The sequence below is a fragment of the Stegostoma tigrinum genome, chromosome 9 (assembly GCF_030684315.1).
Source record: "Stegostoma tigrinum isolate sSteTig4 chromosome 9, sSteTig4.hap1, whole genome shotgun sequence".
Lineage (NCBI taxonomy): Eukaryota > Metazoa > Chordata > Chondrichthyes > Orectolobiformes > Stegostomatidae > Stegostoma > Stegostoma tigrinum.
Genome location: NC_081362.1, coordinates 20676482 through 20693190, shown reverse-complemented (window position 1 = coordinate 20693190; position 16709 = coordinate 20676482). Strand labels below are relative to the sequence as shown.

At 40.8% G+C, this 16709-nt stretch overlaps 1 protein-coding gene across 1 annotated transcript; it reads right to left on the bottom strand.

The window, feature by feature from the left end:
- Positions 1 to 1866: 1866 nt before the first annotated feature.
- gemin6 (gem (nuclear organelle) associated protein 6) lies at positions 1867 to 14952 on the bottom strand. The gene is made up of 3 exons (XM_048536397.2): positions 14892 to 14952; positions 8256 to 8401; positions 1867 to 4432 (listed from the first exon to the last, which is right to left on the bottom strand). Exons 2-3 carry the CDS (start codon positions 8381 to 8383, stop codon positions 4048 to 4050), a joined length of 513 nt encoding a protein of 170 aa, XP_048392354.1. The 5' UTR covers positions 8384 to 8401; positions 14892 to 14952; the 3' UTR covers positions 1867 to 4047.
- Positions 14953 to 16709: the final 1757 nt, after the last annotated feature.

Below are 16709 nucleotides of genomic sequence, written 5' to 3'. Positions count from 1 at the left end.
TCTTAAATGGACTAGCAAGCCACTCCGTGGTACTCAAGTAGATAGCTTAACACCACCTCCTTAAGGCCAGTTGGAGATGGATAATAATTGCTGGCCTGGCCAGAGCCTGTGAGTGAATTTTTAAAACAGTCAATCATCATCTAATGACTGGAAAAATGAGAAAAGAATGTGATAAGATGATTAATATTAAACATAATGTCACATTTGAGGAGCTCAGCACAGTTATTGGGTTAGAAAGCACTCTCAACCATTGAAGTACTTTCACAATTGTTGTAGCTTAGAGAATGTAGCTCATGGCAAGATTCCAATAGGTTGAATATCTGCTGTAATCAGTAGGTTGAATATTAACTAGAACACCAGGTTAGCACTTCTACTCTTTGAAGTAGTGCCATTGGATCTTTTGCATTCGTCTGAGCATGTAGGCATTTCACATCATCTGAAAGATATCAATTCCTCAAGGGAAAAGATGGTTCATCCAACAGTTCAGCAGTTTCTCTGTATGGCACTGAAATTTCAGCCTAGATTTAGCAGTTGTGTCTCTGCAGTGTAGCTCAAACTGACAACTATCTGGAGGTGGGGCTACCATTCAGCCATGTCTGAAACCAGTTGAAGTAGAGCTTTAAATTTTGGGTCATTATTGTACAGAATTTTCAATTTTGTCCTAATGCAGTACATGAAGATCAATGTCTGTAGATATATGTAATTACTTTTAATTTTTTGGCAATAAGTATATTAGACTGTTGCTATAGGTTTTGCAGTAGATCTGTAGCTCGGCTTGTGGGTGTTGAGGTTGGTTGGCTCGCCAAGCTGGTTTGTTCTGCAGATGTTTTGTTACTGTGCTTGGTAACATCCTCAGTGCAGCCTCTGATGAAGCGTCGGTGTGTTTTCCTGCCTGGTTTTTAAACTCTGGGGTCCATTGCAATGGATTGCCTTATTCCCGGGTTTCCTCCATAGTGGAATGTATACGGGCTCAAGTTCAATGTGTTTATTAATAGCATCCTTTGTGGAGTGCCATGCTTCCAGGAATTCTTGTGCTTGTCTCTGCTTAGCCTGTCCCAGGATCTTGGTGTTATCCTAGTCAAAGTCGTGGTTCTCCTGTCCATGTGGATTGAGATGAGTATTGGTCGTGTCTTTTGGTAGCCAGTTAGTGTTCATGTACTCTTGTTAGTTTCCTTTGTGTTTGTCCAATGTAACACTTGTTGCAGTCTGTGCAGGGGATCTTGTAGATGACATTGGTCCTGTCCATGGTGGGGAGTGGGTCTTTAGTTCAGGTGAGCACTTGTCACAGGGTTGATGTGGGCTTGTGTGCCACTCTGATGCCCAGCGGTCGTAGAAGTCTTGTGAGTTCTGACGTGTTCCTGATGTAGGGCAGTGTGACTAGTGTGTCGGGGTGTGTAGAATCTTTCTGATGCTGTTCCCGTCCGCATCTCCTAACCCAGTTCTTTGGATATCTATTATCATCCTCCTCTTGGCATAGTTCCACGGTGCTGCAGCGTGTCGTTGCCCTTTTAAATAGTGTTCACACGCAGCTTTGTGTATGTTGGGATGATAACTATTGAAGTTCAATACCTGGTCTGTGTGTGTGGCTTTTCAGTGTACTTTCGTAAGACCAGGTATTGAACTTCATTTTACATTTAGAGGAGTTATTTCTAAGAACTGGTAGGGCTCAATATTTTAGTCATCATATTTTACCCATCAGTTAGAGAAATTAAGAAATCAGATGAAACTGGAAGTTCTATAAAGTAGCAAGGAATATGGGAGGGATCTATCTTACTGCTGATTGGACAAATTATATTTGTAATAGCTTAATATTCTTGGTTCTAATTATGTGACTGCAGTGACCAATCATAAGCAAGAATAACATATACTGACTATCATGAATATAATTTATTTGATCGCTTGGCATTAACATATCATCCATATTTCAATCCTTCACTACATACACACAAATATAAAAACTACGTCTTTCAGCTTTTCCCAGCATTCTTCCAAATGATTGGCAGGACAACTGCTCAATGTTGAGGCCTACCAGTTTAAGAGATAACCAGGTGTAGAGCTAGATGAACACAGCAGGCCAAGCAGCATCAGAGGAGCAGGAAAGCTGATGTTTCGGGTCTGGACCCTTCTTCAGAAATGGGGGAGGGGAAGGGGAATTCTGAAATAAACAGGGAGGGGGAGGCAGATGGAAGATGGATAAAGGAGCAAATAGGTGGAGAGAAGATGGACAGGTCAAGGAGGGAGGGATGGAGCCAGTAAAGGTGAGAGTAGGTGGGGAATTAGGGTGGGGGTTGGTCAGTCATGCGAAGACAGACAGGTCGAGGAGGCAGGGATGAGGCTGGTAAGTAGGAGGTGGGGGTGAGGGTTGAGGTGGGAGAGGTGGATAGGGGGGAGAAAGGACGGACAGGTTAGGGAGGCAGGGATGATCTGGGCTGGTTTTGGGATGCGGTTGGGGGCAGGGAGATGTTGAAGCTTGTGATTTTAGGGCAGCAACTGCTTTTCAGAGCATATTTTTTCCATGATGCAGGCATATCATGTAAAATGTTACTAATCCCAAATATGAAATCCTTCAAATAACTACAGGAAGATTAAGGGATGCAATGGGAGGTCACAATTCTGTTATAACCAGGACAGCTTCAGAAATTATATCATTTCATTACATTCATCACTAAAAATGGATGAAGGTAATACTTTACCTTGGTTGGTTTGTTGTTCTGTAAACAATCTCAGAAGGATTATTGTGGAGATGGAATGATTCTGGAGACATTTAAAAATGATAATTGAAACTTGAATGAAGTTTGATACAGTTTTTGCTCCTGGGGACGGGAAGGTGGTAGCACATAAATCTCAAAGGCAGAAAACCCAGGTTTAGCTGAGTTAGCTTAGCTATTCTGGGAAGAATGCTGAATTTAAACAGACTCCATTTTGATTTTAAGGGCCTTAACTGCTAGTGTGGAGGTAATGAATTTATGGAGGTGATGTAAAGACTTCTGAAGGGCCAATAAATCATACAAAATATAAAGAGGCCCTTCAGCCTACCATGTCTATGCTCACCAAAAAAGTCACTTTCCTACAGGAAGGATATTATTAAACTGGAAAGGATGCAAAATAGTTTCACAAGGGTCCTTTTGAGACTGGAGGGTTTGAGTTATAAGGAGAGATTTGATTGGCTAGGACCATGTCCCCCTGGTGCATAGGAGGCTTAGAAAATCATGAGGAGCATAGATAAGGTGAATTGCCAAGGTCTTTTCCCAAGCGTACGGGAGTCCAAACTGGAGGGCATAGGTTTAGCTGGAGAGCAGGAATATTTAAAAGGGACCAGAAGGGCAACTTTTTCACACAGAGGGCAATGCGGATATGGAACATGGTGCCAGAGGATGTGGTGGAGGTAGTACAGTTACAATATTTAATAGACATTTGGATAGGTACATGAATAGGAAAGGTTAAGAGGGATTTGGATGGTTTAGAGATGTGACTTGTTCAATTTAGGAAGCCTAGTCAGAACAGGCAAGTTTGGCCAAAGGGCCTGTTTCTGTTCTGTGTGCCTCTATGACTATATTTTCACTTTGGACAATTTTAAGAAATTACCACTCACACTTTCAAAATGCATTCTTTTCTCCATGGAAATGTTGAAGATAAAATATTACAATGCAGGAAACGTATGTATGGTTCTGCCATATATTACACAAACAAATAGGAACAGCTACTTGATCACATCCTTTTACTAATAAATTGGATCAGTTAGACATTAGAATGGAAAATGCATACTTACAACAGTATCTTATTTCACGAGATAAATGTACCCAAAAGATCACAGCAGGGTTAGCAGACAATCTCAACATTTGTGACAGTTTCAGTTCTACTGTTCGCAGAAATGATACATCAATTTGGATAAGATTAACAAATTTTATTCTACAGACCATCAAAGAAGACACCACCAAATCATTGTCACGCTAGGGACCTATAATAGAAGTACACCTAATGTTTAACAATGGTGTTGAAGAACAGATGCCATATTTACAAAAAGAAACATATTTATCAACTTGCCTTTCAATCAGTTTTGTGATCGGCATTTGGGTTACATTTGATGAGGCTTTGAACTCTGGACAGAATAATTTCATTGGAACTATTGCAGTCTTCTGGATTGTATGGTGGGGATACTATCAATACCCCAGCCACACATAGCAATTTGTTTTGATCTCCCTGCTCTGTAACAGGAATCCGATTTTTTTCGAGCCACGATTTAAGGCTAGACTTCCTTTGCTCAAGCTCCTCATTGCTGTAGACCTTGGCAGCTGCAGGCATGAATAAGGCAGACAGTTTCTCCTTTGTGATGTTTTCTCCTTCACTTATCAGTTCCACTGTCTGAACTGCATGCCCCATAATAGTCACAACAGACACCTTCCCTGCATCCACAAAGTTGACCAGAACAATGCTGAAAGAAATTAAAGATCACATTAGTTACTGAAGACAACTGAAACTGTCTATGTTTCAGCAAAAAAAAACACTGCTTCCCAATAAATAATTGGAGCTAAGTGGGCACATTCAATTCTATTCAGCAATTACTTACACCTCAGATGTTCTGACTGGCCTGAGCTGTCGCCATCACCATGCTTTTCTGAGTCAATTCATTGGAAATATGAACATTAGAAATAGTAGATCATATGGCCCCTTGAGCTTGCTGCATCATTTAATAATACAGTTTGCTCATGAACCTTAACTTCACTTTCCTGCCAGCTCTCCATAATCCTTGGTTTCCTGAGACCAAATGTCTGTCTATCTCAGCCTTGGACAAATTCAATGATGCAGCATCGACGACTTAAGAGTTATACAGCTGTACAGCATGGAAACAGATCCTTCAATCCAACTTGTCCAAGCCGACCAGATATCCTAAATTACTCTAGTCCCATTTGCCAGCATTTAGTCCATATTCTGCTAAACCCTTCCTATTCATATACCCATCCAGATGCCTTTTAAATGCCGTAATTGTAGTAGCCTTCAATTCCCCTGGCAGCTCATTTTATACAATCACCACCCTCTGCGTGAAAATGTTGCCCTTTAGGTCCCTTTGAAATTTTTCCCCCTCCCATGTTAAGCCTATGCCTTCTAGTTTTGGACTCCGCTACCCTATCTACGGTCCTCGTGATTTTATAAACTTCTATAAGGTTGCCCCTCAGCCTCTGATGTTCCAGGGAAGGTACAGACTCTAGACTCTGAATAAATTTCTCCTTATCACATTCCTTATTCCGAGATTGTGCCCTCATGTTCTGGATTCTTCAGCAAGGAGAAACCACCCTTCAGGGTCCATCCCAATTTGCCTTTTCAGAATCTTGTGAATCACATGCGATCACCTCTCATTCTTCTAAATGCCAAAGTATATGCCTAATCCACTGAGCCTGGCATTATCTCATTCCATGTCAGTCTTGTGAACACTTGCTGCTCACCTTGAATATCAGTGTATCCTTCCGTAAATACAGAGACCAAATTAGACATACTACTCCAAGCACAGTCTCACCAAAGCCCAGTGCAATTGCAGCGAGGCTCCCTCATTCCTGCACTCCTAATCTCTTGCAATAAAGGCCACGTCATTTACCTTTCTTATTGCTTGTTGTACCTGCTTGTTAACATAGTGTTCCTTGAATGAGTAATCTAAGTCTCTCTGAATGCTAACATCTACAAGGTTCACACGTAAAAATGTTTTCTGTCTTTCTATTCTTACCAGTAAAGTGAATAGTAGATCACTTCTCCATATTACATTCCTCTACCACCGTCGTTGCCCCGTCACTTACACTGGTCTGTATCTCTTTGTAGCCGCTTTGTGCCCTTTTCAAAACTCGTTTCCAACCTACACCAAGCCAGCCCTGAATGGTGGTAATGTCCCTTACCTTTGGGCCAGAAGACTGGGGTTCAAGTCCTACCTGCTCCAATGATGTGTCATAACGTCTGGGGCAGGTTAATTAAAAATATCTATACTCCAGCCCAGGTTTACATCATCAGCAAATGTTTTTCACATTACTGTCTTTTCATTTAAGTCATTAGTATATAATATTGATAGTTGAGTACATTTCACTATTCTCCTGCCTGCCGACTTGAAAGTGCCCCATTTATCTCTACTGTCTAACTCCTTACTATAAGACCATGCTTTTATCCATGCCAATATATTACTTCTAACTTCATGATTTCATTTTGTTGGCACTTAGCAAACGGGTTTCGGAAAGGCAAGCATACTACGTCTACTGTTTTCCTTCATCTACCAGACTGGTTACATTCTCAAAAACTCTACTAGGTTTATCAAACACAATTTCCAGTTCATGATGCCATGCTGATTTTGTCTAATTTTCTATGTTTTTTTAAGTACAATGTTAAAACTTCTGTATCAAAAGATACCCACAGCCCATGAAAAAGTAAATACAAATGTTTACAAAGAACAGTACAGCAAAGGAACAGGCTCTTCAGCCCTCCAAACCTGCACAGACACATTCTGCCCTTCCATACTAAAACTATCTATCTTCACTTATAGGATCCATATCCTTTTATTTTCTTCTTATTCATATATTCGTCCTGGTGTTTCTTGTTTAGATTTTTGTCTGGTAGGCACAAGTTAACAGCTCTTCACTGCTACTTGCGAGATCGGGACTGGAGTGTAATTCTAACAATGACGTCAGAACAACATTCAGCTATATAGCTCCCTTCACGTAATAAAACATCCCAAAATGCTTCACAGGAATTTTATAAAGGAAAATTTGATATTTAATCATGTAAGGAGCTATCACGACCAAATGTTTCAGGGGAAGGAGGAGAGGTTGAGAGACACAATTTCAGAATTTAGAGCCTTGGTAGCTGAAGGCAAGGCCACTAATTGTGAAACAATTAAACCAGGAACGCTCAGAAGGCCAAAATTAAATGTTTGCAGATATTGTGAGGCCTCTTCTGGCACAGTGGTAATGTCGCTACCTCTGGGCCCTGGAGGTTCCAGTTCAAGTTCAAGTTCCACCTGCTCCAGAGGTATGTAACAGCATCTCTGAACAGGTTAACTAGAAAATATCTATTTCAGATATTATAGATATTGATCTCTAGAGGAGACTACAGAGGTAGGGATGAGTGATTGATGATTTTTGGAATTTGTATTCTTATTTTCAAACTTAAGGTGTTGCATGATCAGGGGTCAATGGATTAACAAGACTTGCTGGGAATAAGGAGACGGGCAAAGTTGTGGATGACACAAATTGTCAAAGGATAGAATTTTGAAGTCGGGCAAGGCAAGTTGGAATAGCCAAATGTTGAGGTAGCAAAAGGTATGGATGAGGGATTTCCACTGACATATTGAAGGAAGGATACAATCTGGCAACATCACAGAGATGGAATAGACAGGTTAGTGATGACATGGATACGGGGTTGAAAGCTCATCTCGGAGTCAAATGTGACATCAAGACTGTACACAGTCTTGTTCAGTAAAATTATAGACAATGACTTTGATATTTCCAATATTTAATTGCAGCAAATTTCTGATTTCTTCTGATTAATTCTGACGTCAGTTCAGCTGGTTAAAGGTTCAGCAAAAATGAAGGTGATGGTGAGGCTGAGCTGCGTGTCATCAGTGTACATCTGAAAACAAATGCTGTACATTCAGAACATTTTGCCAAAGAACAGCATGTAGATGAGAAATGAGACAGGACAAAGACAGATTTTGTTTTAAGAGAACAGAAGAACTGTTTCAAGACTGAAATTGAGTTAAATGGGTCCTACTCAACTTGTTGATGTTGGAGAGGCATGAAAAGAGAATGGTGTGGGCAATTCTGTCATGGTCTGAAAAACAGGTTGAGGATTAGGATGATGTCATGTGATATTATTTGTGACTTTGGAAAGAGGAAATCAAGACATAATTCCTCCAATCTGGATTTATTGTAAAACTGGGTACCTCGGGTAGGACAAATGATGTTTGCCAATTTTTGTTCATGGTACAGAACCTGGTAATTCAGGCATATTGGAGATATGGAAAACATAGTGAAGATGTTTCCTCTCAAATGGGAGGCCAAAATTACAGGCTATAAATAGGATGATCACTCATAAATTCAAAAAGGAATTCTTGAGAGTGGTTAGAACACAGAACCCATTATCACAAGGAGTACTTGATGCAATCATAATAAATATATTTAAAGGGAGCTATAAATATGAAGGAAAAATTACCAAAATGTTATGTTGATAGTTTTAGAGAAAGTAAGGTGGAGTTTCAAGAGATGATATGAGATTTCACTTGCCTCCCAGATACAGGGTCAACAGTAAAGACCCACCCTTGATATGTATTTTTTTCATCTGCAGTGACTTTCACTTCTTTGTTCAGATACTTTTCCCATTCCAAAGGTTTTTGTGAAATCCATTCATTCATATTCACCGCTTTCCCAATCTATCAAAACACAAAAATATACAAATCACAGAACATTGTACTCTTCATATTATTATGGGATGTTTTTATGAACTGTGACATAATTTCTTAAAATAAAATCTGAAAATAGAATAAATTCAACTCAATGGTTAAACTCAAAACACCATCTTCATTAGTTTCAAATGAAACATTATAAAATTAGGGGCTATAAAAGTATGTTGAATTTAATATACTTTTCCTCAAATAAAACAACTTGTCCACTTTTAGACCTGCATAATCCTAAAGAACAAGAGAATAAGCTGCTGAAAGAGAAGTCAGCGAGGAAGGTTTATCTACTGAGTCAGTATGGGTGGAAGTCAGAAACAGGAAAGGAGCAGTCACTTTATTGGGAGTTCTCTATAGATCCCACGATAGCAACAGAGATACTGACGAACAGATTGGGACACAGATTTGGAAAGGTGCGGAAGTAACTTCAATTTGCCTAATATCGACTGGAACCTCCTTATAGTGTAGACAGTTTGGATGGAGCAGTTTTTGTCAGGTGCGTCCAGGAAGGATTCCTGACTCAAGATGTAGATAGGCTGACTAGACGGGAGGCCATATTGGATTTGGTGCTTGGCAACAAACCTGGCCATGTGTCAGATTTCTCGGTGGGACAGCATTTCAGTGATAGTGGTCACAACTCCCTGACCTTTACTATAGTCATGGAGAGGGATAGGAGCAGATGGTTTGGGAAAGTATTTAATTGAGGGACGGGGAATTACAATGCTATCAGGCAGTAACTGTGGAGCATAAGTCAGGAACAGATATTCTCAGGGAAATACACAACAGAAATGTGGAGGTTGTTTAGGAAGCACTTGTGAGAAGTGCTGGATAGGTTTGTCCCACTGAGGCAAGGAAGGAATGATAAGGTGAAGGAACCTTGGATGACAAGGCATGTGAAACATCGAGTCAAGAGAAAGAAGGAAGCTTACTTAAAGTTGAGGAAGCAAGGATCAGACAGGGCTCAAGGGTTATAAGGTAGCCAAGAAGGAACTGAAGAATGGACTTAGGAGAGCTAAAAGGGGGCATGAAAAAGCCTTGCCGGGTAGGATTAAGGAAAAAATCCAAGGCATTCTATACTCATGTGAGGAACAAGAGGCTGGCCAGAATGAGGGTAGGGCTGATCAGAGATAGTGGTGGGAACCTGTGCCTGGAGTCAGAGGTGGTAGGAGTGGTCCTTATTGAATACTTTGCTTCAGTATTCACTAGGGAGAGGAATCTTGTCATTTGTGAGGACAGTGTGAAACACGCTGATATGCTTGAACAGGTTGATGTTAGAAAGGAGGATGGGCTAGAAATTTTGAAAAACATGAGGATAGATAAATCCCCTGGGCCAGATGGGATATACCCAGGGTGTCCACGGGAAGAGATTATTGCGCTTTTAGCTATGGTCTTTGCATCCTCACTGTCCACTGGAGTAGTACCAGATGATTGGAGGGTGTCCAATGTTATTCCCTTGTTCAAGAAAGGGAATAAGAGATGACCCTGGGAATTATAGACCGGTCAGTCGTACTTATCTGGTGGGCAAATTATTGGAGAAGATTCTAAGAGATAATCATAAATGCTATTTGGAAAAGCACAGTTTGATTAGAGATAGTCTGTATGGCAGCTTTGAGAGAAACAGGTCATGCCTCACAGCCTTATTGAATTCTTTGAGGATGTGACAAAACACATTGGTAAAATAGAGCAGTGTACGTGATGTATATGGATTTTGGCTAGGCATTTGAGAAGGTTCTCCATGGTAGGCTTATTCAGGAAGTAAGGAAGCATGGGGATCAGGGAAATTTGGCTGTCTGGATATAGAATTAGCTGTCCAATAGAAGTCGGTTGCAGTAGACGGAAAGTTTTCAGCCTGGAGCTCGATGATCAGTGTTCTTCCGCAGGGATCTGTTCTGGGATCTCTGCTCTTTCTGATCCTTACAAATGACTTGGGTGAGGAAGTGGAAGGGTGGGTTTGTAAGTTTACCGGTGACACGAAGGTTGGTGGAGTTGTGGATAGCATAGAAGGCTGTTGTAGGTTGCAACAGGACATTGACAGGATGCGAGCTGGGCAAAAAGTGGCAGATGGAATTCAACCCTGAAAAGTGTGAAGTGATTCATTCTGGCAGGTCGAATTTGAATGCAGAATATAGGGCGAATGGCAGGATTCTCGGCAGTGTGGAGGAACGGAAAGATCTTGAGGTCCACATCCGTAGATCCCTCAAAGTTGCCACCCAAGTTGATAGGGTTGTTAAGAAAGCATATGGTGTGCTGGCTTTCATTGGCAGGGGGATGGAGTTTAAGAGTCGCAAGGTTATGCCGCAGCTCCATAAAACCCTGGTTAGACCATTATTGGAATATTGTGTTCAGCTCTGGTCACCTCATTATAGAAAGGATGTGGAAGCTTTAGACAGGGTGCAGAGGTGATTTTACCAAGATGCTGCCTGGACTTGAGGGCAGGTCTTATGAGAAAAGGTTGAGGGAGCGAGAGCTGTTCTCATTGGAGCGAAGAAGGATGAGAGGTGGCTTGATAGAGGTGTACAAGATGATGAGAGGCATAGATAAAGTGGATAGTCAGAGACTTCTTCCCAGGACGGAAATGGCTATCACGAGGGGGCATAATTTTAAGGTGATTGGAGGAAGGTATAGAGGAAATGTCAGGGGTAGGTTCTCTACACAGAGTGGTGGATGCATGGAATGCACTGCCCTTGGTAGTAGCAGAGTCAGATACATTAGGGACATTTAAGCGACTCCTGGATAGGCACATGGATGATAGTAAAATGAAAGGTATGCAGGTTAGATTGATCTTCAAGGAGGATATTAGGTTGGCACAACATCATGGGCCAAAGGGCCTGTACTGTTCTATGTTCTAAGAAGAAACCATTCAACATATTATAAAAACCAATTCTCTGGACAGTGTTATCGGGCCTGCCATTAAACCAAAAAAAACAGCCCATTTATGCAAGATACTATCCAAGTGCAGGAAGTATAAATCATACAGGAATGTGAAGTGATTGTGAATACAGATACATGAACACTAACTAGCCACCAAGAGGCATAACCAATTCTCACTTGTCTCACTACACATGGTCAAACGAGGGTCACAAAATTCGACTGGGACAAAATTTGGCACACCAGGGAATTCCTGGAGGCCTGGTATTCTAACCAGAACTCCATCAACAAACACATCGAATTAGACCCTATGTACAAACTGCTGAGAAACAAAACGGAAAATAACACCAACCACCCCAGCAAACCGAGGCATATGAATAACAAGCGGGACGGAACACTGACGCTTCTCCGGACTGGTACTCACAATGTTATCTAACAGAGTGACGAAATGTTTGCAACCAAGCCCACTGGCTTGGTGAGCATTTCTACAACCTCATCCGCAACCCAAGCTACAAATTTTCTTGAGAGCTTTAAGTGAATAGTGTAGTCAAAGTGATAGATTTTTAATCCTGCACCCTTGAAAAGAAATGTCAAAGGCAACATTGCCAGGGGTAAGGACTTTTCCTCACAGGTGGAGATGATACAGCAAGAGGAATATATTTTTCATGGCTCACGTAGGAACTGACAGAGGTGGAATTTGGAATAGTGCTTTGCTAAGGTCCAAGTTAAAAAGCAGAACCTCAAAAGGTAATAACTTTTGTATTGCTCCACAGGTCTGTTGGCATGAAAACAAACATCAATAGGTTAAATAACTGGTTGAAAAAGAGTGGTAGTGGTGGGAGTTCATGGCTGGGGGCACAGAATGTAATAGGTTGAAGGTTCAGGCAAGTGTAAATTATGAATTAAAAGTGAAAAGATAAGGCTGTAGAGCAGTGTAGCACTTTGGATAAAATCAAGAACAGTATGTCAGGAAGAACATAAGAAATAGGAGCAGGATCGGGCCATCTGGCCCGTTGAGCCTGCTCTACCATTTAATAAGATCTTGGCTGATCTTTTTGTGGACTCAGCTCCACTTACCCACCCACTCACCACAACCCTTAATTCCATTATTAAGTATCTTTAGACAATGAGTATTTGATAAAGGTAACAGGACATTAGGAAAGATAGTAGAACTTTGACATTAAAGGCACTACCTCTGGATAGACAAAACATTTGCCACAAGATGCATAAAGTAATAGCACAAATTAATGGATTTGATTGAGTAGCTACAATTGAAACTTGACTGCAAGGTGACTAAGGTTGGAACTAAATATTATAGGAGATTCTTAGATAGCCAGAATGGAAGGGACTGGGTAGCCCTAACAAAGAATAAATAAAGACAGCAGTGGGACAGATCTTAGGCTCTGTAAATTAGAATATAGAATCAGTATGAATGAGGCTAAGGAACAGAAATGGTCAGAAAGCAGTGGTGGAAGTAGTGTACAAGTTCCCTAACAGCAAATACTATAGAGATTGAGTAGATAGAGTTTAAAAATCAACAAATTAGAAAAGCAAGTAATGCAATTTTCATAACTCTGAACAGGACCTGGAAGGCCAAATTATCAGTGTAATTTCAAAGTTAAGTTTGAGCATATGGAGTATTTTCTAAAACCAACTAGGAAACAGACAGTTTAGATCTAGTTTTGGGTAATGAGAAAAGATTAGTTATTCTAGAGTAAAACATCCTCCAGGGAAGAGTAATCACAATGATAGAACTTGAGAGTAATGTAAGGAGCCAAGTTTGAAACCAAGACCTTTATTAAAGCTACTAATTTGTGGATGAGGGAGCAAGATGGCTAAATTAGGATCTAGATTAAATTATATGGTAGCCAATGAGCAATGACAAACATTTAAAGCATCAACTCATAAGTGTGAACAAGCAAACATTTCCTTAAAAAATAAATCTCCTCAGCAAAAGTGGTTCAACAGAGAAGTTAAGGATAGCAACAGGTTTAAAGAAAGCTTCCAATGTTATTAAAAAGGATAGCAAGCCTGAGGATTGGAATTTTGTCTTTAAAAAAAGCAGTAAAGGATGACAAAGAAATATTAAAAGGATAAAAAGAAAATGAACATTAACAAGAAATACAAAAACAGAATGTAGAGGTTTCAATTATTATGCAAAAATGAAAGACTTGCAAAAATGAAACTTGACACAAACCGGAGAAATTATAGTGGTGTTAACACGTGCTATAGAAAATATTAATTTTTAATTATATCAAAATTTCAAAACAGGGCATTTCACTGAAACAAAGTGACACAAACTCACATTAAAATGCCAATTTACAACAGTACATAGCCACATTCCATTTTTTGGAAACATAGCATCAGTGAAGGTCTCAACAGAGCTAATAATCCTAGTTCCAGGGACTCTTTCTTTTTAAAAAAAAATTCATTCACGGGATGAGGGCATTGCTGGATAGGCTGGCATTTATAACCTAAGGACAGTTAAGAGTCAGCCATATTACTAGACCAGGTAAGGACGGCAGTTTCCTTCCCTAAAGGATATTAGTTAACGAGATGGGTTTTTCTGACAACGGATTGATGGTAATCGTTAGATTCTTAATTCCAGATTTTTATTGAAATCAAATTTCACCAGCTCTAAGGCTCCCCTGAACATTACCTGGGTCTTTGGATTAATAATCCAGCGATATTATCATGAGGTTGTCAACTTCCCTACAGGTTAACAACACATTGAGACAAGCACCTAAATCCAAGTGTTGGAAGCCAGACATTAAAAACATCACATTAGTCATTACGTGTTATTGTCAAAGATGTAAAAAGTGGTGTGCCCCAGGGATCAGGGCTAGAGGCACAACTTTCTACAATTCATAAAATTGACTTGGATGAGGGAACCAAGATACACTAAATTTGCTGACAGCGCAACATTAGTCAAAAAAAAGCAGAATCCTTCACAGTAACCACAGCCAGTGTGGGAACTGAACTTTGACATCATTCTGTTTCATAAAACCAGCCAAACGAGGTACATGACCTCTTATGTCTCCAATACAGATTGATAACTCCATGCCTAACTCAGTATCTCCACTTTCAGATTCCAGCATTTGCAGTCTTCTCATGCAGTACATAAGAACAGTTGTTGAATATTAACTCTGCTTCTCTCTTGACAGATAGTGCCAGGGCTACTGAGTTTCTCCAGCACTTTATAGTTTTATTTCAGAGCTCTGGCATCCACAATATTTTACTTTCATCTAGAGTCTTGTGGTTTCCGTAGCACAAGATGGACAGACAGTAACGGTACAACCTATCAGTGCTGTCTTGGTGTGAGGATGTGCAAAGCGTGACAATCTACTTACAGGTAAGAAATAATACAATTTTATAAAACCAAATTACTCAGTGCTGAAAATCTGCAGCGAAAGCAAAAAATGTTGGAAACAGCAGGTCAGGCATGAAAACGTGGATTAATGTTTCTGATCAATAATTTTCCGTCAGTATAACGTTACCCCTACTGCATTGAAATACGCCTTTGAAAAATAGTTCCGTATGATATTCAGGCCAGTATTTGTATAATGTACACTTCAAAACAGCAGTTTTCATCACTCACTTCCACAAGAACCTCCTCGCCACTACACTCCGGCGCTTCCCAATGACGCCACCCGCACCTAGTGTCCCTTCTGAATGACGTCAGCCAGTGGATTTGCATAGACGTCACAAACATGATTGTTCGAAAGGAGGCACCGTGACTCCGACGAGCCGATACAGTTAGAGCGAAGCCACGTGTCTTAATTAATGTTTAAATTATCGGGTCTGAACACTTTCTTAGCGTGATTTCCGCTGTCGTCTAAGGAATATTTAAAGGCATTTAGGACTGTGACAAGGGAATATCCGCCACAATTCCGTTCAGCTGCTTTACTCTACATTGGCGGAAACGCACCCTGAGCGACAATCGCTCCGATACGGGGTGCAAAAAGGAGTCAGTGATTGAGCGGCGCCTAACACCGCTGTCTCACTCCTTTTCTGTGCGTAGATTGTGCTGATCGCCGTTTCCAGCCTTTTTGTTTTCTTCTTTGGGAATGCCTGAGCTCCCTAGAGTGTTATCGACGCTTATTTCCCAAAGTAGCTTTTCAAAGTATGCTTAAAGAATTAGCGTGGAGAAGTTTCTTATCTTCGGTTCCCCGCCCCCCTCATCCCCTCGAGTCATTTCTCTTCTTGGAACTTAGCAACGTTACCAAATATGAAAAAGCCTCACCACGCAACTGATTTTTAACATAACAAAATTAGAAACTGCTGGCGAACCTCACTCGCGTCCAGTGATTCTTAACCAGAACTCTACTGCCAGACCTGCTGAGTTTCGCCAGCAATTTGCTGTTTCAGATCTCCAGCATCCGTATTAATTCGTTTTTATTTTCATTTTTAGCCTATTTAAGCAAATTCTTCTTGCGCACAGGTTAGTTGTTCTCCAAGTGTTCTTTTTATAGAATAAAAGAATTACACTTTTCACTCCTTTTATCTTTTTATAAAAGAACAGTACAATTAATACCAAAATATTCGGTTGATGGGGCAGAATCAATGGAGAGAAAATTTGTTAACATATGCTTTTTGTGGTACAGTGGAGAAGCCCCTACCTCTGCACCAAAAATTGGCCCAATATGGGTGCTACTTTGTCAAATCAATGAAGACCCTTTATCGAGACTGGAGAAAGCTACCAATGTAATAGGCTTTGAGGACAGGGATAACAGAAGGAAAGGCAGGAAGAACTAAATGGCGAAAGTTTGAGGACCACTTCATGGTCACCTGGGCCTGGCCAAGGTGGCCATCAACAGTTCCAGGTAGCGGGTTGTGGAGAGGATTGCAACATCCTTCTGTTTGCATCCCCTTCTGTGGCTACATGTGCACTTGAGTGTCTGTGGAGAGGAACATGTGAAGTCCACTAGCATGGTACAGGACTTCAGAAACTAGTGCTCTCCACAGGCCTAGAGGCAGAAAATCTACTGACTGTTTGATTTTTTTTTATTACAGTGTGAGTTAGGGGCTGTCTAATATGTTTAAGGTTTATTCAACCAGTAGAAAAATCAGCTCGAGAGAATTGTGGAAAACCGAAATCGCAAATGACAAGTGGTTCAGGCCACGCTTCGGGATTGAACAAGATGTTCTGCAAAGCAGTCACGGGATCTAAGCTATGCCTGCCTCTTTGTAGGTTACGTGGAACAGTCCCTCTTCCGCACCTACACAGGCCCCAAACCCCATCTCTTCCTCCGTTAACATTGATGACTGTATCGGCGCCTCTTGCTCCCCAGAGGAGCTCGAACAGTTCATTCACTTCACCAACAGGTTCCACCCCAACCTCAAGTTCACCTGGGCCTTCTCCAACACATCCCTCACCTTCCTGAACCTCTCAGTCTCCATCTCAGGTAACCAGCTA

What these genes read in the sequence shown, in the direction of transcription:
- gemin6 (XM_048536397.2), bottom strand. Translation starts at nt 8,383, where the DNA reads ATGAATGAATGGATTTCACAAAAACCTTTGGAATGGGAAAAGTATCTG. An exon ending in GTTGACCCTGTATCTGGGAG is followed by an intron (nt 4,433 to 8,255) that starts GCAAGTGAAATC and finishes AATTTCTTTCAG; the next exon opens with CATTGTTCTGGTCAACTTTG.